Below are 25,234 nucleotides of genomic sequence, written 5' to 3' on the forward strand. Positions count from 1 at the left end.
GAGAGAATTAATTATTGAAGAGGTAGGATGAGAGAAAAAAAACAGCACAAGAACTTCAAGGTCTTAAGAATCGACTGTGCCAAGGACAAGTGAACAAACAGAACAAGGCAAGGAGAGAGAAGGTGTTTATGAGTTAGGCTAAGGACAAGTCAACTTCAGCAAGAAACGCTTCAGTGGAACAGGCACGCTTCTGGACTGTAGAATAGCCTGAGAAAGGAAACCAAGTCAAAGCATGAGGAACAGACAACAGGCTCAAGAAGCTTGAATATGAAGAGGAGGGAGAAGTGACAGTAGCTGGAGAAGCAATCATGGGATATAGGCTATAAATAGCATGCTTGTACATGGTAGAGAAGATTCGCAACATACCCCTCAGTTCACATAACTGCTTTCACGACAGACAGATAGAGAACAAGGTACAATAGAGAAGAAGGACAGGCATTTGAACTCATTAGAGATAAAGCTTAGTAGACATACCTGTTACCAAAAACAAGTCTAAAAAATTCAGGCCTTCAGGATGTGGCTGTTTGGGAAAAAAAAAGGAAGTCTGCTAATACTTGATATAAATAAACCTGCCAAGGTGTCTGAGCTGCCTGTGCATACCAATCAATACTGAGCAAGCTGAATGGAGCTGCCACATCCAAGCTATGTTTCAATGCTGGATAAACAGATCCCTATAAATACCGTACATCAAGTGCTTAGAGATCTTTCAGAATAGCAGCACTTCAAGGCAGGTATTACATGCTCTTCCGCTTTGATGACCTTTGCTCCAAGGCATCTCTGTCATTAATGTTATAAGGATGTTTTCCTTTCAATAAAACCTAGAAACTTGCTCTTCAGCCTCTTTCAGCACTGTTTTTTAATGCCTATTCACCTCAAGTTTGGTACTCTTCATTCTTCCCTCATTAGCCTCAAGTTTTATTTCTGGGCCATAGTCACTGTTTTGAACCTGCCTGCAATGCAACCATCTTAAAGAATAATGCAAAATTTGACATGCTCCAGTGATGGCTGATAGAATAAAACACTTTAAAATAGGGTGTCAAATCTCAAATGTTGACTCCTGACACCCATGACAGTTGTAAGAGCTAGAGAGTTCCTGTAACCTGAAACACTGCTTAAGCCTATGTGATACTTTTTTTTAAAAGTGCCAGAACAAGTTATTGTATAACATCATTGGCTCATTTTCTAAGATCCCAAGTAACTAGCAAATGTGCATTTCCCCCAGCCAAAAGAAATGCAAATGCAGAAAGTGTTTTCATAGTTAGATCTTAGCATTAGCAATGGAAACTGACACTGACTGTGGACAACATTTTCTTCTCCAGCAAATTCTCTTGAAGCATTAGTTCAGAGTCACCTGGCATACGTTAAAAACTAAAACACATCAAAAGCTCTTTATAGTGTCAGCATAAAAAAAGCCTTAGCGTATGCAGGAACAGATAGTAAATTCTAGAATGAGTTATCCAAAGCAAGAAATCTTAACTAGTTAATTGGAAAAAACTAAGAAAACTATAAGTTTACTTATAACCATAGTCAAATAGTCACTCACTCTTAGTTTGTCTCTCTCAGGTCTTGACTGGATTATATATTTTTTAAAGAGCTGAATTAATCTATGTGAAAATGCAAGTGTTAATGAGTCCAAATTCCAGTCCCTTAATAAACACTAACTATCTTGATTATTTTTTTTTTAAGCTTTAGAATGTCAGTGAAGATTCCCAATACCATGAAAGTGTTGGGTGAAATGCAAACACCGTGGGATTTCTTGCAGGATTAAAATGCAGGTATTAATCTTTCAAAGGATTTGAAGAAAAAGAAAAGCTTCAACAGCACAAGCGTCTGCTTTTAATATATATTAATTATTTAGGCAGTGAGCTGGCTAAACACACTGCAGGCTGCATCGTGCAGGGCGATTCATCACAGCACTTGACTGAAGCATCCAAGAGAGATGTTGGTGGGGGGGAGCTCTGAACAATATGTTTTGGCTTGTCCACAGTGGTTGTGTGCAAGTTCAATGCTCTGTTTAGAAACTGCTTTTCTATAAGGAGCACATTCATATCAGTATTATTGTCTTCACACTAGGGCTCACATCAATTTAGCCACATCAGTGTGCGTTTCACTCATATATAAAATAAATCTATATAAAAATCTCAATACCAATGTACATTTTCAGAGCATGAGTTAGTTGCCTTCCCACCTGTGATCCTATAAAACAGAGAAACTCTCCTACAATTCACTGTGGGTGGGAGGGAGGCAAAAAAACAAAACAGCTTAGTTTGTTGTGCCAGAAAATGACTATGAGATATGCTATGACTTCTAGGGCAACACCTGAGGAAGTACAGCACCAGTAAAGCCATAGCAACTTGGCTAGCACTATGCTGCACATCCAGTGTCAGCTAACCCCGATGCCAAATCACATCTGCTAACTCTACAGAGAAGACACACTCTAAAGGATCTCTTCCAGAATGACATCTCACTCTAAAACTGATGACATCAAGAGATGAAAAACCCACCTCTCCCCTTAGCAATGTGTTTCAGCAGCTAAAACTCGCTGTTAAAAATATGCCGTATTTCTAGGTTTGATCTCTCTTGCTTTACCTTCCAGCCACTGGTTCTTGTTATACATTATATCCTTCTCCAGTAGAAGAAAAAGCCCTCGAGGACCCTGTGAAAGTACTACTTCACTAATCAAGTCACTTCTGGAATTTCCTTGATAGTCACTGTACTGAACCCTGAATCCTCCTGAACCCCGATTATCTGAAGGAGAACCTTATAGATGTCAGCCTGTGTTCAGGTTTCATGTTTTCTGTAACAAGAACTAGAATTTTTGCACTTGCATCCATTTCTTTCTTCCCCTGTCTATTCACATGTATGCCCCGCTGCTTCCTGAAGAGTCAGCAAGGCCCCTGTCCGCAGAACCACTTTAAGATGGGGGATATCCCAGCCCCTCTTGGACTGTTTACTTTGTAATGATAAAACTTACAGCTATGGGGAATAGGAGACCTGCCAAGTGGCAGGAAGGATGGAGAGAGAAGAATTCATGCATAAGAGTTAAAAGCATTTGTAGCTTTTTAAACACAATTTTCCTTTCAGCAGTTTGACAGGCTTATTTGCTTTGCTTTTTCACACATCTATACATTTGCTCATTTTCTTTGAAGGGTGCGAGAAGCAAAAATGCATCTATTTTTTGCACGATAAATTTTAAAAAAATCCAAATCCAGGAACCAAACCAGAACAGGATTAGTGTGAATATACACATCTCTACTTTGGCTACTCAATGGCTATTGAGAAGAATAACTGCACAGTGATTATGCAAATACAACACCCACAGAGTTGCATAACTGAGAACACACAATGCAGATCTGCATCAATGTGAGTGAGACAGGGAGGCTATGGCTATTAGTCAAGAATTACCCTCCGATATTTCTTACAACATTCCCAGAAAAGGTTGAGAAAGGAGAGGTTCTTCCACTGATGCTTTATATTTTTAAATATAAATTCTACTTGCTGTTACCACCGTCAGTAATGCACAGAAGTGACATTAAAGGGGATATCACCTCTTATACGCCAAGAAAATCCACATTTTTTTGTTTTTAAGAGATCAATATGTTTTAATCCTTTGAGCTCCCAGACTGTTTTCACTTTAGCCTGAGCAGAGTGAATAACCCGATTCATATCTGCAGACGTTCCAAGTACCGCACACTTGATCTAAACAAAGAAAATGACAAATTGCGTTGATTGTGTTCTGTAGCACTGAACTTCAAGGAAATCCAAAACTAAAAACCATCAGGGATCTGGAAAGTGGCTGACTAATTCTATAACCCATAAGACAAATCCTCTCAGTTTTTTTCAAATAACTAAATTAGAAGCCAAGATAAAAGTCAATTTGTATGGACCACCAGGAAAGCTCAGCTTTTCTTGCTTAGAGAGAAACATTTGTTTGCTGGAGATAGTGCTAAGAAAAAAGTGTTTACCCAATGGCAACCTTCTCTTGAAACTTTGGATTGGCATCTCTCCCTCTACATCCCTTTCCCCCTACTACAACAGATTATGCTATGCTTGATTTCTTTAAGTAGGATCCTCAAAATATCTTTTTATATGCTAAAATACATCATCTTATTCAAAACAATCAACTCAACAAAACTCCAGGGTACTGAGCTGGCTGGACATTTTTTAGCAACATAGTTTTTTGGTCGAAAATGCGGATTCATTTAAAACTGACTAAATTTGCAGGAAGATAAGTTTTCAGAGACCTGCCCCTTGGCCACGTGCTCTCTCTCTCTCACTTCCATCACTAAAAAGCCAATGGCCAAGTGATCGCAGTGCTCTAAGATGTGAAAGACCTTGGTTGAATAATCATCCCTACTCTGCCAGATTTGGAAAAGAGGCTTGATCCCAGATCTCCTGCATCCCAGGTGAGAGCCCTAAACACCAGGCTACAGGTTGGAGTGCAGGGGTTGGACTACAACTCTCTGGTTTTCCACAGAAAAACAGCAAAAGGCATGGAAAGGGAAAAATGTTTAAAGTTTCAAATATATTCAAGGAAGGGTCCATTCTCCAGCTCAGTCCTAGTGAAGAATGTAGTTTAATAAGATACCAAAGTTAAAAGTTTCACTGGAACTCCTTTCACAGGAAAAACTGCATGGTTGCCTCAGCATACCCTTAACTGCTGGAAAAAAGCAGTTCTATCTAAGGTAGCAATGCAACTATTAACATAAGTGAGATCTGTACACATTGCTTCATAGTGAGATCTATATATACTGCTCCCCTTATCACAAGTTACATAGCAGAGCCAGAAGAAAGCTACTGAAAAGCAACAAAACAAACAAACAAACAAACAAACATCAACCAGATCCAATAAGTTGGGTGGAGGGAGGGGAGAGAGGAGAAAGTTTTAACAAAATTACTTCACCAGCTATTCTCCACTCCTAAAAACAAAGTTCCGCAATTTTATTTCAAACAAAAGCAGTTCAACATCTATTAGAGATAAGCCCGATTGTTCAGCTTAGATCTGCCTATGATTTTCCCACTCACCCTGAAGAGTATTTGTAATTAATTGGTAACAACCTAATTTAGGTCCCAATCTCATTTGCTACCTGTGACGGGGAAGGTACAGAGCAAGGTTTGCAGTCCTGGGACAGCTCATGATGAGCTGCATAGTGGGGTGATTCCAGAGCACAGCGTGACAGCCCTCTACTGCCACCACCCTTGGTAAACCTATAGAAATAAGATATAGCACTCCGAATGGAAGAGGAGTGGTGGAGCTACACTGAAAATGTAGTTTTAGGGAACGGGAGATGGCCAATTGGACTAAAACAGGAACCTGTTTGGTATTTCACCCAGGTATCAGATGATACGTCAGTGTGCTGTGCCCTGGAAACCTACATCAAACCAACCTACAAGATTTTGCCTACCAGTCTTCCAAATTTGTTTCTTAGTTCTACAACTATTTATAATGAATGCATGTACACAACCTTCATTAACAGGCACTGTGGGGAAAATACACAGAACAAGGAACAATTAAGTTATCCACTTGCAAACGTTATTTGTTTCACGACAGTGTTTTAGTTTTCAGAGACTTAATGCTTCAAACAGGTCTTTATCTCAGTGCATTCCATGTGTTGATCTACATTTTTATTTTCTACTCTAGGGGCATAATAGATCTTTGTCTTTGAAATCAGCTGTTCTCTGAACTCAGTATGAGAAATGATAGGGCAAGCCTCCCAATATACCCCTAGCTGTTTTATTCCACCATTGCTAACTGGCGATACTTAACAATTGTATTAATGAGCCCATAGAAAACATCTTGGCTATCAGCAAATAATCTTAGCAAAGGGGGTTTAGAGGGGTAATCAGGGACAAGAACTAATGATGTGCATTGCATACCATTGAGAAGGAGCAAGAGTTAGATTCTTTTGTGCAGACAGAGCTGAGCAAGAAGGCAGCATATGCAAGGCAAAAGGAGAAGACAGGAATGGAAGTGACACACCATAAAGCCTTGATCAGTTCTTCCAGAAAAATTCAGGTATGTTTGTCTAGATCGAATCATGCACTTACAAACTACAGTCAACAAAGTATTCCCGCAAAACTCCACTGGGTACAGACTAGTTCTTCCTTTATTATTTGCACAGTGCTGGGCATGCACTCAGCACTTAGAGCCATCTCAGTTTGCATGGGTCCTCATCCAAAACACTTTCTTAATAAAATAAACTCATAAACAGGACCCAGTATCCCAAAAAGAGACAAGCTTTCCAATCTAACAACTTCTCACCCCTTACCACTCCCAGAGCCTGAGAGAATACGTGTGCCTGGCAACACAAACTTAACCTGTAAAACTGGGCTCTTAGTGAAATAAAGGGGGGATGGGAAGGGGAGGGGTACAACTGTGCAGTAAGAGATGCCTCTTTGAAGGTTCACCTCCAACTGCTAAGGGAACTTTCAATTCAACAAGTTCAATGAATAACTCCTGCAGTGCACATGGGAAAGGGGCCACTCTGCAATAAGAAGCTAACCTATGAAGCTTTCAGTGGTCAAGTCCTAAAAATCAACATTTTGTGCAGGTGCTAAGATTACACTACTTCTGCTTAAAAAGGTCTTAAGGCTAAGGTGGAATCCTACTCTAAACAGAATTCACTGCAAACAACAGCATTTGTATTTTACATGCATTTCTCATTTACCCCAACAAGTTTAATTTTAAAAAGCCTTATATCAAAGCAGAGGCTGCATATATATAAAATATAGCGAAAATGTAATTTTGGCAGCAAGAATAAGTTATAACAGTAGGTGCTTTTGCAATCAAATCAATGTCAGCTTGTGCCCAAGTGAAGGAGCATAAATGAATGATGAGCCTCCCTTACAAAATGGGAACTTTCCTCCCAAAGTCAGAAGACAGCAAAAACTATCTTCCAAGACAGATATTAAAAAAAATTCAAACCATTGAACTACCTGACTCTTTCCATTTCAGATATTGCCACCATAAATATTAAAGCCAAATGTGATAGGGACCAATTTTTTGTTACAAGGGAATTCAGAGCTCAAAGCCTTTTATAAATCGCCTACGCACAAGGAACTTGCCGTAAAACAGATCAGCAATTTGGAGCAGCCACAAACTTTCTGACAAGGTTTGCGAGGAGGTTCAAAGAACATCAGGGTATAACGTGACCTGGAATCTTTTGTCAGTTAGCAAAGAGACCAAATGATAAGCAATATATGCCAACGCCTCTTTAATAAGAATGGCTGATTAAATGGTGATAAAATAGTGAATTGTTTTTACTAGGAAAGGAAGTTTTAGGTACAAGTGTTGCTGGAAAGGATGTGATGAATGCAGCAATGCTTGCTTAAAAGAACGGCACTGTTAGAGCTTAAAGGTCTTCTGATGCATAAGAGGGATGGGCAGAAGAGGAAAGCAGCTGAACTGAAGGGCTGTCAGTGTTATGAACTAAGATATGTGACATTTAAAACCAATGAATAAGACAGTCTCGTAACAAAACCTGTCTCAATCTTCACTGTGCAAACTGATTTTTATCTCTGTAGTATCTTTATCTAAAGACATCTTTCAATTACCAAAGAACCTTTGTAAGATGTATACTTTTAACCTTGGGAATTAACGCTAATTGCTTCTACTTTCTCCAGCTTTTGTTCATGTTAGATACACCAAAGCATAACCAGTATTTTAGGTTTGTTTTCCTCCTGTCGAGAAATGGGCTGGAGGTAATGCATAATTTAGGTATATCCATCACTAATCCCAGACCCGATATTATCAGTCAAACTGATGAATACCGTGGCAAATAAATTCATAATTGTCCTTTGAACATCCAGTGAAAAAAGTTAGTGCCTAGATAGTATTTCGTATGTCAGCCTCTGCCAGTGAAAAAGGAATATATTATCGACCAAGAGATGAAACTTGTACAGAGAAATCCCTCCAGATTCACTGAGAGCATTTAGTCTAGTTATAAAAAACCCAGTGTTAGTGTCTTGAAGAAAGCTTTGTTTTAACAGAAGCTTCCCTTCTGCCCTGCTCAAAAACTTCAAATATTCATTGAATTCTTGATGCAAATGACTTTTGCTCATTGAGCGATTTTCTGGGTCAGGGAAAGTACATAAAAAGAGACAGGGAGGGAATGTTATTTCAGTATGCATCTTTCACAATGATTCAGTGGAATTTAGAAGCAGAGTCGCATTTAAAAGGCCTGGAGGTAAGCAAGTTGGACTTTTTATTGTCCATCTACTAGATCAGATTTTGGTACTTCATGCATTGGTCCATCATTCACTCATACATGAGATGGCCAACAAACAACAAGATGCTTTTGGAGAGCTTGTGTGTCTTTTCATCCAAAAGATTTACCTCTATTTGCAAATAAATAAATGAGAGTAAAACAAACCTCAGAGGTTGTTATCAGAGAGAAAACTTACTGAAGTAACAAGCTCAAAAAAAAAGATTAAACATCAGAGCATGTCTCTAGATTGAGCTTCTAATCTACTGATGAATTAAAACACTTCCTTAGTACTATCTGTTCTACCAATACATGTTTTTTCCCCACCACTGAAGGGGACCTGATGAGCAGTCTCCATAAAGTAAAAAAGCAAAGTCTGTTATCTAGTCTGCTACTATCTTAACCAAAATTGAGTGCATAGATAAGTCTCTCACTTTTCCCATGCTTTTGATTAGCTGAATTTTCACAAGGACAGGCAGAGGGCAGGAAAGCCATAAGGTACCTATACTTGGTTGCTAACGAATACCATCCAACTAGTGTTTTGAAAGACAGAATATAAACTGAATGTTCCAGATACTAGTAGATAATAATCCATTCACAAGACAAATGATACCTGCACAAGCGACCATTATGCATTAGACACACTGGTCATTGTAAAGCAGAGTGTGCTTACAGTTATCGATAAACAATAAATCACTTGGCCTGTAACACTTCCTCCCCATAAATCATTTCCAGTGAAAGAAAGATTGCTCCACTATACATCCAGCAGGCTATTAACATTCTTCACTGCAAGTCATGAAGCAGCCAATGGATCAGAGAGAACATGTAACAGAGCTTGAAGATGCAATTAATAAAAATACACTTAATCCTTAAATCTAATCATTATGTGGCTGGATAGAGGAAATGGTATTGGGTTGCGAGTGACATGCCGCAAGAAACATTCAGATGCTAACTGTAGCAGATGTGGGAAGACCAGGGCCAAACAGGCCATGGGCTTCACATCACCTTTCCCCTCTAGAAATGGCCATTTCAAGCCCAGGTTCTTGAACCAACATGGCTAAGGTTTTTACTACCTAGAACACATCCAATATGATTAGCTATAGGATTCCAGCCTGCAGGCACTGTCACTCTGGCACCTGTCACCAGACTTAATACACAGTATGACCCTAATTTGACTTGGCTTGTCTTAAAAGCAGCAAACTTATCTTACTCATTCATGGGATTACTTGTAGACTTCTCGGTGAGAGTTGGGAGCACAGCTCTGTATGATTACAACATTAAGATGTCTAAACAAAAGGAAGGAAATTCATAGTGAAGTTTCATCAAGAAACACCGATCATTTATCCAAATCTGCATGTTGAAGCTACTGGTCTAAAGGATAAAGAACAAAACATACTGAGTTGAGGAAGAAAAGGGCTACTGCACACGTTAACTGCTCAGTGATAACTTGCATTTGTCTGTTCCTATCCCACAGTAAATGAAAGCTGAAGAGTAATAACTTAGACCTCTTTCATGCACAGTAAACTGCTCCATTTTATTCAACACAGCAAGGCCTGCTCTGTATACTGTCTTCATCTATCCATACCCTAATATACTTTTCCCTCTGATACAATTAAAACTGTTCCTACCTTTCGGTTTTTACTTGAAATTTTTAAATAATTAGTAGAGCCTCAGATATTAAGGAGATGATAAATCTTAGATCTGAGGCTTCGGCTACACAAAGGTACATTGCCACTGCAAAAGGAAGGGTGGGTTTGAAACAGATTAAGACATTCTCCCTTAGTATGAGTTCAGACAAATTTTAGATTCCCATTCAAGCAAAAGAAAAGGTTTGCTATTATCTACATAATACTGGCAGAGCAGATGATGCAGACAATGGCGATGAAAAGCTTTGGACTGAAACTAGCTTGCAGGCATGTGCACAGTTACAACAACTTCTATTAGGTAAACATAAATGGACATGATGGCTTCCAAAACTAACAGAAGACTGTTAATACTGCCCTGTGGAAACAGGCATGTCTGTAAACATGCACTCTTTAAAAAAGTAATTTAAATGAGGAAACAGATGGCATCATTAATTGCTTTCAGAATACATTTGTTAATTGCAGTTCTGATACCAACTCATGCATTGTAGGGAATTCAAGACTCCCAACAGATCTGGATACACTTGTTAATAAAAATGTGTTGGAATATGAAAGTAAAAGCAAATTTATTTCCCTGTCGCTGTTCCTTCAGCTGTGCCCCAGAGTATCTCTTTTCATCACTTTGTGTTATCCGGAAAAAAACAAACCCAAAACTGAAATGTGCGTTTCTACTACTTACATCCTTTAGTATGGTCTTTGTGGCTGTGCCACTTTCAACTAGTAGGGTTCAGCCAGTCATGGGCTAGGCAGTAGCAACAGCTAGAGGACTAGATAGTGGACTGCAGTTCAGAGACCTGGTTTCAAATCCCAGCTCTGCCACTGACCTGTGTGACCTTCCTCAGGGAAATCTCTTAACCTCTGCACCTCCATTTCCCTTTCCAGCTTTACCTCATTAAGATTGCAAGCTCAAGGGATGGACTATTACTTCTGACCTTGCACCATGAGACTGCTCTTGCTTGTGGCCTAGCCAAACCAGCCTAGAAGGAACACATCTACTGCTAGGCAAGTGGAAGTCAATCAGTATTTTGGGATCTTTCAATACCCTAAGGCAATTAGTATCTTATGTGCCTCATACTTGTAGAGGAAATGAAAGAAATAGCACAATTACTGGCAAGACAAATGTCATGGTAATAGTGAAATGAAATAGGACAACCTTACATGGACAGGAGCATTAGTCTATGTTAGGAATGTGGAGCCAAACTAATTCTTACTTTCTATGATTATCACAGAGTTTTTGATAGCAATGATTCACAAAAATAGTCCTCAGAAAGGACTGAAAAGAGCTGCAACAGAGAAGGAGTATTCATGCCATGTATGTATTATTGAATATATGCAGAAAGGAATATAGTGACTGTGAGCAAATACCATTTAACTACCACTGCCTTCCACAAGTACCTCCTCAAAAGGAGAAGGGAGCATATCCAATCTCTACTGCTGTGCTGCCACACCAAATCCTTACATTACTGTAGTCTTATGGCTTTATTTATGGAAGGAACAAGTTTAGCCCTAAGGCTTCTGTGTTTAATAACTTCCCTCTTCAGTGAAGAGCCTCCTTCATTAGCTCTAAGGGCTCTACAGGAAGAAGACAAACAAAGGCATTCAGTAACTGCAGGAAAGGGAAGAGTTTGATTCATCAAACCTGGATATGAATCATGATAGGCTCTTTCTAAGAAGGAAGGATAATTTGAAGGGATGAGCCATCAATTCTGTTTTTAAATGGCCACCTTTTTCCCAGCGCTACAGTCATAGTTAAAGTTTACTAGTGCCGAAATTCCTGGCTGTTGCTCATTTAGGAGCCACTGGAGAGAATTTTGAAGTTTCACTGATGGCTAAATGGAACTCAGTTGCACAGCACCTTTAACACGCCTCTAAAGGAGTAAAAGGTGGTTGCTGTGCATACCTTTAAGGCTTAGAGTGCTGGAGGTTGTTCAGTGGTAATAAATGCAAACACATTTCATGCGAAGACAGTAACCTGAACTGGCCTCAATACCTACTCCAGGAGGTATAACTACCTAACTACTCCACCAGGTATTCTGTATAATAAAAATCAGCATAGCTAGAGAAGCCTACAGAAAAACAGTGCCATTCTAGGCCCTTGCAATGGTGTCTACATAGCTGACACTAAGATTTGGCAGCACCCAGCCTCATTTCAAGAAATTCCAATAGAATATTTGGTGAAAATTTGAGAGAGACCATAAAGAATTATGCACCACGTTAAAGCAGAATCTCAACACTGCACTACAGACATTTAGAAGGAGACAGAAATTTACAGATTCAGATTAGCTCAAGGGAGAAGCAATTATTACACCCTCCTTCCCCCTCCCCCCCCCGCCACAAACAGAGCCATTTCCATCACTTTCCAATGAAATCTGAAAAGCTCTCAATACTGTCCTGACTGATATCATGTACAAATCAGAGACTTGTGCTGAAAAACAACCAGACTCTCAGTGAAACAATTAGCGATACACACTGAATCTTCACGGTCAAATGCTTATTTGACAGGACTGGGCAAAAACCAAGCAAGGCTAGCCACAAATGAAATTAAAACCTTGGCCTACTGAGGTTGTTTTAAAAGGCTTTTAAAGAATTGCTGAGAAACAAAAGGGTTTAATGTTTAAGTGAGCAGGACAAATTGCAAGTCTAATTTTATTTCCTATTTTGGTTTTCTTGATAGATTAAAGTTAAGGAGAGGAAATACGTTGTCTAAATATAACTTCCAGGGAAAAAAAAGTAACATTTCTTTAAAAATGGGTATCACAGTGTGATTAACATATGCTGGTGCAGTAAAATTTAAACTACAAAATGTTTAAGCCCTGACTACAGTACTGCTCATCTATGTGGACACCAATGATACTGCCAGGGGAGACCCTAAGCATATCAAAAGTGACTACAGGGCTCTGGGTGCAAGGGTGAGGGGGTTTGGGGCTCAAGTTGTGTTCTTGTCAATTCTTCCAGTCAAGGGAACGGGCCCGGGTAGGAGCAGATGCATCCTGCAGATCAACACCTGGCTGTGCAGGTGGTGTCACCAGCAGGGCTTTGGCTTCATCAACCATGGGATGTTCTTCCAAGAAGAAGGACTGCTGGGAAGAGATGGGATACACCTGACAAAGAGAGGGAAGAGCATCTTTGCAGACAGCCTCGCTAACTTAGTGAGGAGGGCTTTAATTAGACTCACCTGGGGATGGAGACCAAGGCCCTAAAGTAAGTGGGGAAATGGGAGATCTAGAGGAAGAGCAAGCAGGAGGGGGCAACAAGGGAGGTGCTCTCATACTTCCTGAGAAATCAGGGCAATCAACTAGTTACCTCAGGTGCCTGTACATAAGTGCACAGAGCCTGGGAAACAAGTAGGAAGAAGTGGAAGTCTTTGCACAGTTAAAGAACTATGATGCGATCAGAAGAACAGAGACCTGGTGGGAGCTCACATGACTGCAGCACTGTCATGCATGGGTATAAACTGTTCAAGGACAGGCAGGGGAGAAGAGGAGGAAGAGTTGCACTTTATGTAAAAGAGCTGTATGGTTGCTCAGAACTCCAGTCTGAAACTGGAGATAGGCCTGATGAAAGTCTCTGGGTTAGGGTCAGAGGGAAGAGCAACAAGGGTAATGTCGTGGTGGGGGTCCGCTATATACCACCAGACCAAGAGAAAGTGCTGGATGACGCTTCAAACAGCTAGTGGAAGCTACCCGATCACAGGCCCAGGTTCTCATGGGGGACTTCAATAACCCTGACATGTGCTAAGGGCAATACAGCAGTGCACAGGCAATCCAGGAAGTTTTTGGAGAGTGTTGGGGACAACTTCCTGGTGCAAGTGCTGGAGTGGCCAACTAGGGGCTGTACTCTTCTTGACCTGCTGCTCACAAACAGGGAAGAATTGGTGGGGAATGTAGGCAACTTGGGCAGCAGTGATCACGAGATGATTGAGTTCAGGATCCTGAGGACAGGAAGGATGAAGAGCAGCACAGTAAGGACCATGGACTTCAGAAAAGCAGACTTGGATATGCTCAGGGAACTCATGGGCAGGATCCCCTGGGAAGCCAATCTGAGGGGGAGAGGAGTCCAGGAGAGCTGGCTGTACTTTAAAGAAGCCTTACTGAGAAGGCAGGAACAAACCATCCCAATGCGCAGCAAGACTGGCAAGTATGGCGGAAAACCAGCTTAGATTAGCAGGGAACTCTTCGGTAAACTAAAGGAAGCTTACAAGAAGTGGAATCTTGGACAAATAACTAGGAAAGAATATAAGAGCATTGCTCATGCATGCAGGGATGAAGTCAGGAAGGCCAAAGTGCAATTGAAGTCAGAGCCAGTAAGGAATGTGAAGGGTAACAAGAAGAATTTCTACAAGTATACTGGTAGCAAGAGGAGGATCAGGGAAAGTGTGGGTCCATTACTGAATAGGGGAGGCAACCTAGTGACAGAGGATGCAGAAAAGGCTGAAGTGCTCAATGCCTATCTTGCCTCAGTCTTCACAGGCAAGGTCAGCTCCCAGACTACTGCACCAGGCTGCAGTTTGGGGAGGAGGTGAGCAGCCCTCAATAGTGAAAGAACAGGCTAGAGACTATTTAGAAAAGCTGGGCATATACAAGTCCATGGGGTCAGATGAGATGCACCCGAAGGTGCTGAGGGAATTGGCTGATGTGATTGCAGAGCCACTGGCCCATTATCTTTGAAAACTCATGGCAATTGCGAGAGGTCCTGGGTGACTGGAAAAGGGAAAACACAGTGCCCATATTTAAGAAAGGGAAAAAGGAGGATCCAGGGAAGTACAGACTAGTCAGCCTCACCTCAGTCCCTGGAAAAATCATGGAACAGAAACTCAAGGAATCTATCTTGAAGCACTTGGAGGAGAAGAAGGTCATTAGGAATAGTCAGCATGGATTCACCAAGAGCAAGTCATGCCTTCTATGATGAGCTGACTGGCTCTGTGGATGCAGAGAGACCAGTGATGTGGTATACCTTGATTTTAGCAAAGCTTTTGATACGGTCTCCTACAACATTCTCTCAGGCAAGCTACGGAAGTATGGGTTGGATAAATAAACTGTAAGATGGATATAAAACTGTCTGGCGCACTGGGCTCAGAGGGTAATAATCAATGGCTCGATGTCTAGTTGGCAGTTGGTATCAAGTGGAGTACCCCAGGAGTTGTCGGTCCTGGGGCCGGTTTTGTTCAATGTCTTCATCAATGACCTGGAAGATGGCATAGAGTGCACCTCAGCAAGTCTGCAGATGACACCAAGCTGTGGAGAGAAGCAGATACGCTGGAGGGTAGGGCTAGGAGTCCATGACCTAGACAAATTGGAGGACTGAGTCAAAAGAAATCTCACGAGGTTCAACAAGGACAAGTACAAAGTCCTGCACTTAGGACAGAACAATCCCATGCACTGGTACAGGCTGGGGGTTGACTGGCTGGGCAGCAGCTCTGCAGAAAAGGACTTGGGGCTTACATTGGACAATAAGCAGAACATGAGCCAGCAGTGTGCCCTAGTTGTGAAGAAGGCTAATGGCATACTGGGCTGCTTTGGTAGATGTGTTGCCAACAGGTCAAGGGAAGTGATTATTCCCCTCTATTCAGCACTGGTGAGGCCAAATCTGGAGTACTGTGCTCAGTTTTGGCCCCCCACTACAGAAATGATGTGGACAAATTGGAGAGAGTCCAGCAGAGGGCAACAAAAATGGTGAGGGGGCTGCGGAACATGACTTCTGAAGAGAGGCTGAAGGAGCTAGGCTTATTTAGTCTAGAGAAGAGAAGACAGAGGGGATTTAATAGTAGCCTTCAACTACGTGAAGGGTAGTTCCACAGACGATGGAGCTAGTGTCGTCAGTGGTGGCAGATGACAGAACAAGGAGCAATAGGCTCAAGTTGCAACAAGGGAAGTTTAGGTTAGATATTAGGAAGAATTTTCTCCCTAAGAGAGTAGTAAAACTGGAACAGGTTACCCAGAGATGTGGTAGAATCTCCAGCCTTGGAGGTTTTTAAGACCCAGCTACACAAAGCTTTGGCTGAGATGATCTAGTTGGGGATGGTCCTGCTTTGCGCAGGGGGTTGGGACTACATGACTTCCTGAGCTCCCTTCTAACCCTCATTTTCCATGATTCTATAAGCAATGAATCCATCCCATTAACACCCCAACTTGCAATGTTTTCATCCAAATGTTTGCTGTATCCATCCTGTTACTAACTAGAATTTTTCCTCACATAATCTAGTATTTTTGCACATTAAAAATGAATCTGGTTCTTGTAAAACCTTTTTAATGAATCAGAATTTTTAAAAACAATGTTTTAAAGAATCTGCTCTGAAACATATGCAGCAATAGGCATTAGCAACAGAAGACACCAGCTACAGATGTAGTGATGCTTTATTCAAATTTGCCATGCTACAGAGAGGATTTATGACATTCCAGACCACCATGACTCAAGCTAGAATGGTTGATGTCATATTTTGGTGACAGATTTTACAGTTACTTCAGCGTACGATCATCAGGTTTCTAGTTTCTTGGCAGACAGGTCTGACTTTACAGCTTGTGCAGTGCCTGGCACATCAGCAGCACTTAATGAGGAACAACAAGAAGTCCAGATAAAACATGGACCTCTTATCTAACATGACATTGCTGCTGTGTTATAAATAGCTTCCTGTCTGCTTGCTTCAAAAGAACAGTTCTACCAGAAAGAGGTCAAAGGGTTTTGCTAGAGGGAAATAATTAAATATCGCTATTTTCTGGAAGCCAAGTCTCCAGGTTATGGCAGCACTGGAAGAGGAAGCAAAAAAAATCACTGAAGGTGAAGGATATTTAACAAGTCCATCCAAACAAACCAAACAGAATTTCATTTATTTTCTTCAGGTGCAGAAGGAAACAGTGCTCCCTTACAGTAAGTACAATCTTACTGACCATATCTCTATTTGCATTTCTCAGAGGTTAGAAACAAAAAGCATGCTCTAGCCCACCCCTGTGACTATGCACGATTAAGTCACTGCTAAGTTCATGTTGTATATACTTGATATCACTAGTGAATATACTTTTACTTCAAGCCATTTATTGCAATGATGCATTCAATTACCATGTGGTTTAAAACAATGAGTTTTGCCCATAACAGATCATTAGGGCTACTCTATTCTGCTTTTAGTCAAATAGGACAGGAATTTACTTTTAGATCTTTGACTGGGTTACAGAATTTACTTATTGTTACAAACCCTTATTTAAGCCCTGAAATACCCTTGTATCTATTAAAGTTCAATGGTTGGTACTTTCAAGTTTTTTTATCCTACTTTAAAAGAAAATAATTAACTGAAAAGCTAGTTTAGTTACAGACCTGAAATACAAGACTGTCAGGCCTGTTCATGGTCAGAGGGAAAGCAGAGCTAGAAATGTATATACAACTTGAAAGCAAGATTTCTTTGAATTAGTATGTCAAGGTGACCCAAGCATATTTAAATACTATTCAATTTGCTGCTTTCAAAATGCTTCCTTTTATGCCTTCAGCTCACTGGTAAGTGAAATCTATGTAAATGGCAATACTTTAGGAATAATGGAAGGCAGTAAACAAGGTCATACAACCAAGTCAAACAGCTGCTCAACACGCAGATGGTCTAAAAATATTTCCTCTCTTCTGTTCGCCAGAATGTCACCAAACTTTCCCTTGCATGGCACACAGCCCATTCGCTGTGTACCTTCTACCACACACTGCTAGCTGTGCCTGATCCATCCCAGGACGTTCCAAACTATGGTGCTGGGGAGAGAGGTTCTGCAGTCTTGCACAGAATTAAAGAAAATGTATAGTAAGATTTTTTTTTAATGGTTGATTTAAGTCTTAAATAACTGGAATTAAGATTAAAGCAGTGTTTCCTTTGCAGCTCTTGTGATAACCTTCTTCACACATTCATACTAGTCTCCCTGTCTCCAGAAATACCACGTTTCATAACTTTCCTTCAGCACGAATATATGATATATAGCATGCTTTAAAAGTTTTATTTTATGTCATAGGGTGGCTGGTTCTCTAAGGGGAGTCAGGCCCACCTGTCTCTAATCATATGTATTCCAGCTGAGGTTGCAAGGCCAGGGATCAGGCACTTGCCAGGTCAATGAGAACTAGGTGATCACACAATGAGGCTCAACTGAGCCAGATAGCTGCAGGCATCAGAAAGTCCCCTGCAGGAGATTGTGGATCAGGAAGAGAGCTGTGATAGAGAGTCAGGTGGAGGGCCTAAGGAGTGTAATCTTGCCCTTGCTAGGCAGAACAGATGTGAGGTTTGCCATGACTCCCCAACAGATGGCCTCTGAGGCTTAAGTCTCGGGAGAAGACCCTGGGTCTTGACGAGGCATACTACTAACACGCTGAACCTATTATTTTAAAGAAATGAAACAAACTGTAAAGAACCAGGACAGGAACTGCAGGGCTGGAGGATGCTTCCAGAGCAGCAAACTAGCCCACCAGGCAACATGTTATTTTTGCAAAACATGTTTCTCAACTAACTCTGAACTTTCAGGTTGAATGTCAGAGTGGTACATGGGGACAGAGCAGACCTTGTGTGTAGGTGTCTACCCAACTTGGAGGCAGCCGGCCAATTTCATGGGGTTATCATGGGGCCAGCTGCCATATTCACAGGTTGGTCGTGGCAAAGTCCCCCATCCTTCTGATCAGCTGAGGAGCCCCAGAGTCCCCAGAACAGAATTTCTTTGTCGGTCCCATTAAGGCTGAAGTAGAAAACAGCAATAAAAAAAGGCAGAAGTGATTGTTACTGAATCTGCCTTAGCCAGTCTTGTAATGAGTGCAAGCAGCACAGAGGGGCTGCAGCTATGATTCCAGCCTTGGGGCAAAAGATCTCCCCTGCAACTTGCATCATGACAGGTAAACTTTGCTTTCTGAATGGGAACAACTTCCACTAATTAGTTCAATCTGGCAGCCGGAATCTTGGGAAACCTGAAGGAACATCAAACTACAATACAACATTAAACCAGAAAGCACCTGCACTGCACCAACGCTACAGGAGAAAGCTGAACAACAAAGCATTAAGGCAGATAAAAGCATGAAAAAAAATCATGAGATAGGTTCTCCCCAATAGGAAAGCTAGGCTATAGAGAGCATGCAATATTTTAAAATAAGTTTAGGGTCTTTATTTGCTTTCTAAAAGCCTTTTGGGTTATTTCCAAGCCTTTTCTCCAAAACCATGAGGACTAGAAACTTAGGGGTTAATGCACTACTTCAGAATCTCAGCTTTAGTAACATGAGTCCTATGGCTGAAAGCTTTAAGAGAAAAAATATTTCAAGTATCCTAGCAGCTGTTAACACTGATCTTCACACACCCACATTAAGGATTAATATTTTCCAACTACCATCTGGAATGCTGTTTGTATTTAGGCATTTTAGACAAAAAGGAGGTAAAATAATGTCTCTCTCAGTGTCTTCAACATTCTTACACAAAAAAATTATAGCAATGATCAGTGGCTGGCTGTAATGACCCAGAAGCAAGCGAAGAAAAATTATTCCGTCAAAATGCCACCATTCAAAGGTATTAATATTTAGTCTCTCTGAGTTTCTATTAGTGTGCCAAAATTAAAAAAAAAAATCTTATTCTAGCAGCATTAAGAGAAAACCTTAAAAAGACAATTGTATTACATTTCAATGTATGCACTTACAAATTCATAGTCTCCATCCTGTGGTACTTTCCAGTCAGATGAATTTTTTGTCTGGCCAGACACATTCTTCCCAAAACTATTGATCTGATTCTCTTTTTCTTTTTGTTCAAAATATTCCAGGAATGATGGTTTGGCTGGCTGCATGGTCTCTTCCCTCCCTGGGAATATTTAAAAAGTGGTAAAACAATGGTCACTTTTGCAAAAAATAAAAACAGCGTTTTATATTCCACTTAATATCTGTGCCAAACTATCAGATTGCTAACAACGATACCTAGTGCTCATAAAACACTGTTTGGAAAGTTCTGAAAGCTAAACCTCACACCACCCAAGAGAAGGAAGTATTATCCCCGTCTGTAAAGTGGGACAGAGAGGCCAACAGACCACAAAGAAGCACAATATCCAACCTTGGAATAGAACTCCAAAACATCTGGCTTCTAGACCAGAAGTGGCCAACCTGCTGTATGCATGCTACAAACTGGTATGGGCAGCCTGTGTATGTGGCAGGTAGCAGGGTGGGGAAGGTACAAGCAGCACAGTGGCAGACAGGGCAGAAAGCAGACTACCAGAGTGGGCAAGGAGAAGAAAGCAGAACAGCAGAATAGGCAGAGAAAGGGGGATTGGGAGGGCACTCAGGGAGGACATAGGACTAATTTGTGGCACACCTACCAAAAAAGGTTGGATCCCAATGGATTAGACCAGACTAACCCCCCCAAGATTTTGGGAATGGTGCACAAATCTTCGTTGCATTTTTATAAGAACTATCCAAACTAGAAGGGAAAAAAATGTTTTCAGTTGAGCAAAATAATTCCTTTGACCTGAATTGTTATCTCCTCAATTAACCAGTAGTTAAACCAGTAGTTAAAATATTGATGTTGGATCAACCAGAAATGATTGCCTTTCCTCTTTGGCCACCAAACAGACTAATCAGCTATTCAGAGAACCCAACCAAGGAATCCCTCATTTCCTTGTTCCCAGTCCATTTGTATTTCAGAAAGAAAAGCACTTAACACATGTAGTTGAACAGGGCATCTGACTCGGTACGACACCGTTATATACTCTTTGGAGTACAGTAATAAGAAGCTGAATAAAAGGGGAGGCAGATAGGACACTGCATCTATGGAGGACGTGTGCAGAGATATTTCAGTTTCACATGCATGACTGGCTGAGCTGCTTAGTCAGGTTGGGGTGGAGATAGGGACACTAACATGCAGCAGTAAATCCAGCAGTTACTCTACTGATTTCAAGAGGAGGTTGGATACGCATCTAGCTGGGGTCATCTAGACCCAGCACTCTTCCCTGCCTATGCAGGGGGTCGGATTCGATGATCTATTGAGGTCCCTTCTGACCCTAACATCTATGAATCTATGCCTTGCTTTCCTGCAAGAACACACGTGAATAGTTGTTCCATGCTACTTGTACATGGCTGCACATGTACTCACCCACATCCATGCCTCTGCTCAACTTTGGTCACCATGGGAAATGTGCAACCATGAGTTCAGGTATAAAGATAAGGCACTGATGCTGTTTCAAGCTTAAAGACAGCTTCCAGATAAGCCAAATCTGTCTTACCTGGAGGTGGTCAACCTGCAGCATGGGTGCCACAAGTGGCACAGGCAGCCTGTGTAGCATGTAGCACACTGGGGAGGGGACAGGCAGTACAGTGACAGATAAGACGGGGGTCAGAAAGCAGAGCAGCAGATCAGGCAGGGGAAAAAGATCTGAGTGGCTTGCAGGAAGTGTGCAGGATTAATTTATGGCATGCCTGTCAGAAAGGTTGGCATGCACTGAGCTAGAGGATCGTTACGGTACAGGCTGCAATTTTGCATAGTGGTTGGGGGGGAAGAGATGAGAAATGAATATAATTTAGTATCAATGCACCTCAGGAAAAAAAATTGTTACTGGCATAACTGTTTTTTCATTTTGTCAAGAATTCCCACTGAAAAGACGCAACTGTGTGTCACATTTAAGGTTCGTAGCAACTGGTACAGTTTCAGTTGCTGTCTAAAATGTATTCAAATTTAACATGTAGCAGAACAAGCTAGTTTTAATGCACACAATACTCTGGATAGAGTCTCAGCATGACAGAAAATAGGCTTGCGTGGAAGACATGCTGTTGAGCAAGTTGCATCTTAAGATAACATAAGCTGAAAAATGTAATTAAAGATTACTCATATGAGAGAACAGTACTGCATTTAGGGATGACAAACCATCATATACAATTTGTGCACACGAGTTAGTTCTACAATAGCAAATCAACCCATCTATTTTAAATACCTTGATCTTGAAAAAGATGGTCTTGCATTATGACAAAGCCTGGTTCTCTACACAATGCAATAAATCTTTCACCTTTAAACATTCGTTATAATTTATATAAAAGCCATAATTCTTAAGTGCCTGAAAAAGCCAGCAACTCATAATGAGCTCATTATTCTTGGTCAAGTGTTAATATAAAACAGTTTTAAATTAGCCAAATGGAAACCCACTTTGGACTATGTAGTAACAGTTACCAATCTCAAGAGTCACCCTAAACAACTGCCAAAAGAAAAAAAAAGGAAAAAAAACACAACAAAACAAAACAAAACAAACCCTCAGGCTTGAACCCCCCACATCAAATCCAGCAGTTACTCTACTGATTTGCCAGATCTCCATAAGGCAATTTCTGGCAAACAATTTCACATCCAAGATGCAGGCAGAAATCAGACTGTCAAATGTTAAGTTTTCCCAAAGATCATAAAATGTTCAGTAGTGCCATGTTTTTGAGTGGGGGGGGAATTGTTACCTTGAAAATCTATTACGGTTTTGTCACAGAATATTATTCTTTAAAACAAACCCAACATGTTACAAAATTTCTTTTCCAGATTTTATTATAAGACTATTCTTTGAATTCCTGTGTTAACTTTGTATATATTTTAAGAGTACTTTTTTTTTTTTTTTTTTATATAGAGTGCTAACTATAAGCTTCCATAAAGCAGAGATATTTTAGCGTGATCCTAAGTCTCAGATACTGAAAGAGGCGTGGCTGTCTGCAATCTGAAAATGTCATTAGAAATCTTGAAGCAGCACGGATACAAACCTTTTCTAGGCTAGCAGAGTTTAAAAATGAAAATATGCGCTTACATTTCTGCATTATGACAATGACAGAAGTTCGGACAAATTATCCTACCCCTCCTGGCATTCATTTCCCTTTTTAAAAACCTCACTGTACAGAATTAGATCAAGGGAGATGTCTTCAGACAGAATGCATGAAGGTCAGTCTGGAACTGTGTTCACAAAGCTGAGAACTGCAATACTATTGGGAATAATTACTGATATACAATAGGAATCCAATCACTATTATAGTAATAAAACATATATTTTTATTATATGTAAATGTTGCTTGCATTCTTCTGAAGGTATGGATGCTGTTAGAAGCATGAGAAATTAATATTATGGACAATGAATAGAAATATTTCATGCAGGGAATTTTGTAGAACAGGCACAAATGCAAATTTGTCCCCAATAGATTGAGTAGTAGCCCAGGTCTCAGTTATAAATTAGGTTTAAACCCCCCCCACAAATTCAGGTTAGTGTTGGATAGCTTGCAAACATTCTCATTTTTAATGTTCCTTTAGAGAGAGAGGGGGAAAGACAGGGAGAACTACTTGAGTTTCATTACCTTATCCACTTAATAAAGTAATTTTCTTAATGAATATTTGCTTGTGCTGGGGAAAAAAAACAGTTCAGAAAGTCTCTTAAGCATCTCATTCCTCCCCAACAGTTTCGATTCTATTTTATCAACTAATTGGTGCTTCAGAAACAACCACAGCTGTAGGTTGGTCCTGCATTTACAGCATGGGACAATTCAGGCAATAAAATGCTTTTAGTGGCTTCAGGATATCAAAAAGATTTAATAAAATGAAAATTCTTTCTGCATATATGGTTACAAATAAAAGGTAAATGAGTACATTTCTAGATTGTTTTTTGGAAAGTTTACAATAGTTGAAAGAAATCACGTGTCTCTCTCATCCATATTATGTCCAACACTGGAAACTTTGAAATCATTTTGGCCCTTGAGGGATGCAATTATTTTTATTTTATAATATCCACCAATTGGCAAAGCACAATCTAATGACAAAGTGGTTTACTGAAACAACTTGTTAAGAATGATTAAGTATAGAGTTATTAACTTCCAGCTCTGGGACTTCTGAAATGCTACTATAACTTCAGTCAAGCTACTTATTTATCAGGACTGATAGAAATGATCTTTGAGAATGAAAGACAGTACACCAAAAAAATCAATCACTGCCTGTCTGGTAATACCAAATAGATGCCTTATATTTGTCATCTTGACTCTTATATCAGTGCAAACTGAAAAAGGTGACCTTGCTATTAAACTTGGTTTTTGTATTGAATTTAAGTACCTTCAAAATTTTGACTGACAACAGCCAAAGAAGAAACCATACAATAACTTTATCTGATCTTGTAAAGAACAGTGTCTGTGGCTGCTGTTGGTAGATGACACCAGGCTAGATGGGTCTAAGACAGCTTATGCCAAGTATCTTATGTTTCCCAGTTTTACAGAATTGCATTAAAATATTAATGCTTGCCAGGAAGCAAGTGCATGTGGCTGTAGAGAATGATTTCTACTGGAAGGTTATACCTTGGGTGTTACACACAGACAGGAATGATTTCCATATTTAGAAACTTTGAAAGAAGGATGCTTATGGAAATGAACCTGGATAGCTCCTCTGGAGCCATTAATGTTCCAGTCATTTAAATATGTCATCTTTTTAAAGGACTATATTAATTATAAATGGAACGCCATTGCTCTGATGGAATCATTCCAGCTTACTGCAAATTATATATTGAAAGGTATTCACAAAGCACCCCATGTGCTCACAGCACTTCATTCATTCGGCACTTTTATTACAAAAAATTACTTTTTAAAAAAGCTATGAAAATAAGAGTTTCCATATGTTGGTTGGTATAAATTGTTAGGAAAAAATAAAATATGAGTAACTGAATGCTGATTTTGTGATGTAAACATAAGGCAGAGAAGAGAAGTGTATAGTAGCTCTCTGGGTTGTACAATACAAATAATACTAAAAGGGTCTTAACATAGGCCAAAACTTCAGTGAGGCGGTCCCTTCCTAAAGTCTGTACAATCTAAGCATTTGACAAGAGACAGATGGGTACCGAAGGGAGTCCAAAGTGACACACACTACTGTTCAGGACAAGGAGCAGTGGTATCAGCACACAAGAAGTCGAACCATGAGCAATTTATTGTAGGAGTCATGGCATAGGTGAGTTTCAAAGAGGAGTTTAAAGGTGAATGTAACAAGAAGCCTGGGGCTCCTGTTACTTTAAGGGGAGAAATGGCAGCAGATGGGGCACAGGCAGCTGAGAGGGGTCAGCCACAAGAGGGAAGGCAGGAAAGAAACACAGCTGCCTATCAGAGTGAAGGGGCACACCTGCAGCCTGCCAGGAGACCTCTGCCTGGGATGAGTTGGCTGCAAGGGAACAGGCAGCTAAGGACAAACGGCTGTGACCGCCTACTGCAGAGCTAGCTCGGCTAGACAAAAGGGGCAGGGCTGGGAAGACTCAGACAAGGGAGTCACTGTCCGGTAACGCCTGAGAGGCATGGGCATGGCTGTAGGAGAGGTCAGAGGCCGTGAACAGTCCTTAAGGCTACAGGTGCCCTGGGGCGCAGATGGAGGTAGGACCAAGACCAGTGGGGGTCTGCAAGGGACCTGCTGGCGGTCAGATGAACTGGGGCTTG

At 40.7% G+C, this 25,234-nt stretch overlaps 1 protein-coding gene across 1 annotated transcript in view; it reads right to left on the reverse strand.

Annotated features, from left to right (window-relative positions):
- STK4 (serine/threonine kinase 4) overlaps positions 1-25,234 on the reverse strand; it is a 72,401-nt gene that overhangs the window by 15,581 nt on the left and 31,586 nt on the right. The window contains exon 10 of the mRNA XM_006016720.3: positions 19,477-19,634. Within this exon, the coding sequence (XP_006016782.1) occupies positions 19,477-19,634 (158 nt within the window). The remainder of the gene's footprint in view (positions 1-19,476; positions 19,635-25,234) is intronic.

Source organism: Alligator sinensis, unplaced genomic scaffold (genome assembly GCF_000455745.1).
Source record: "Alligator sinensis unplaced genomic scaffold, ASM45574v1 scaffold76_1, whole genome shotgun sequence".
NCBI classification, from domain to species: Eukaryota; Metazoa; Chordata; order Crocodylia; family Alligatoridae; genus Alligator; species Alligator sinensis.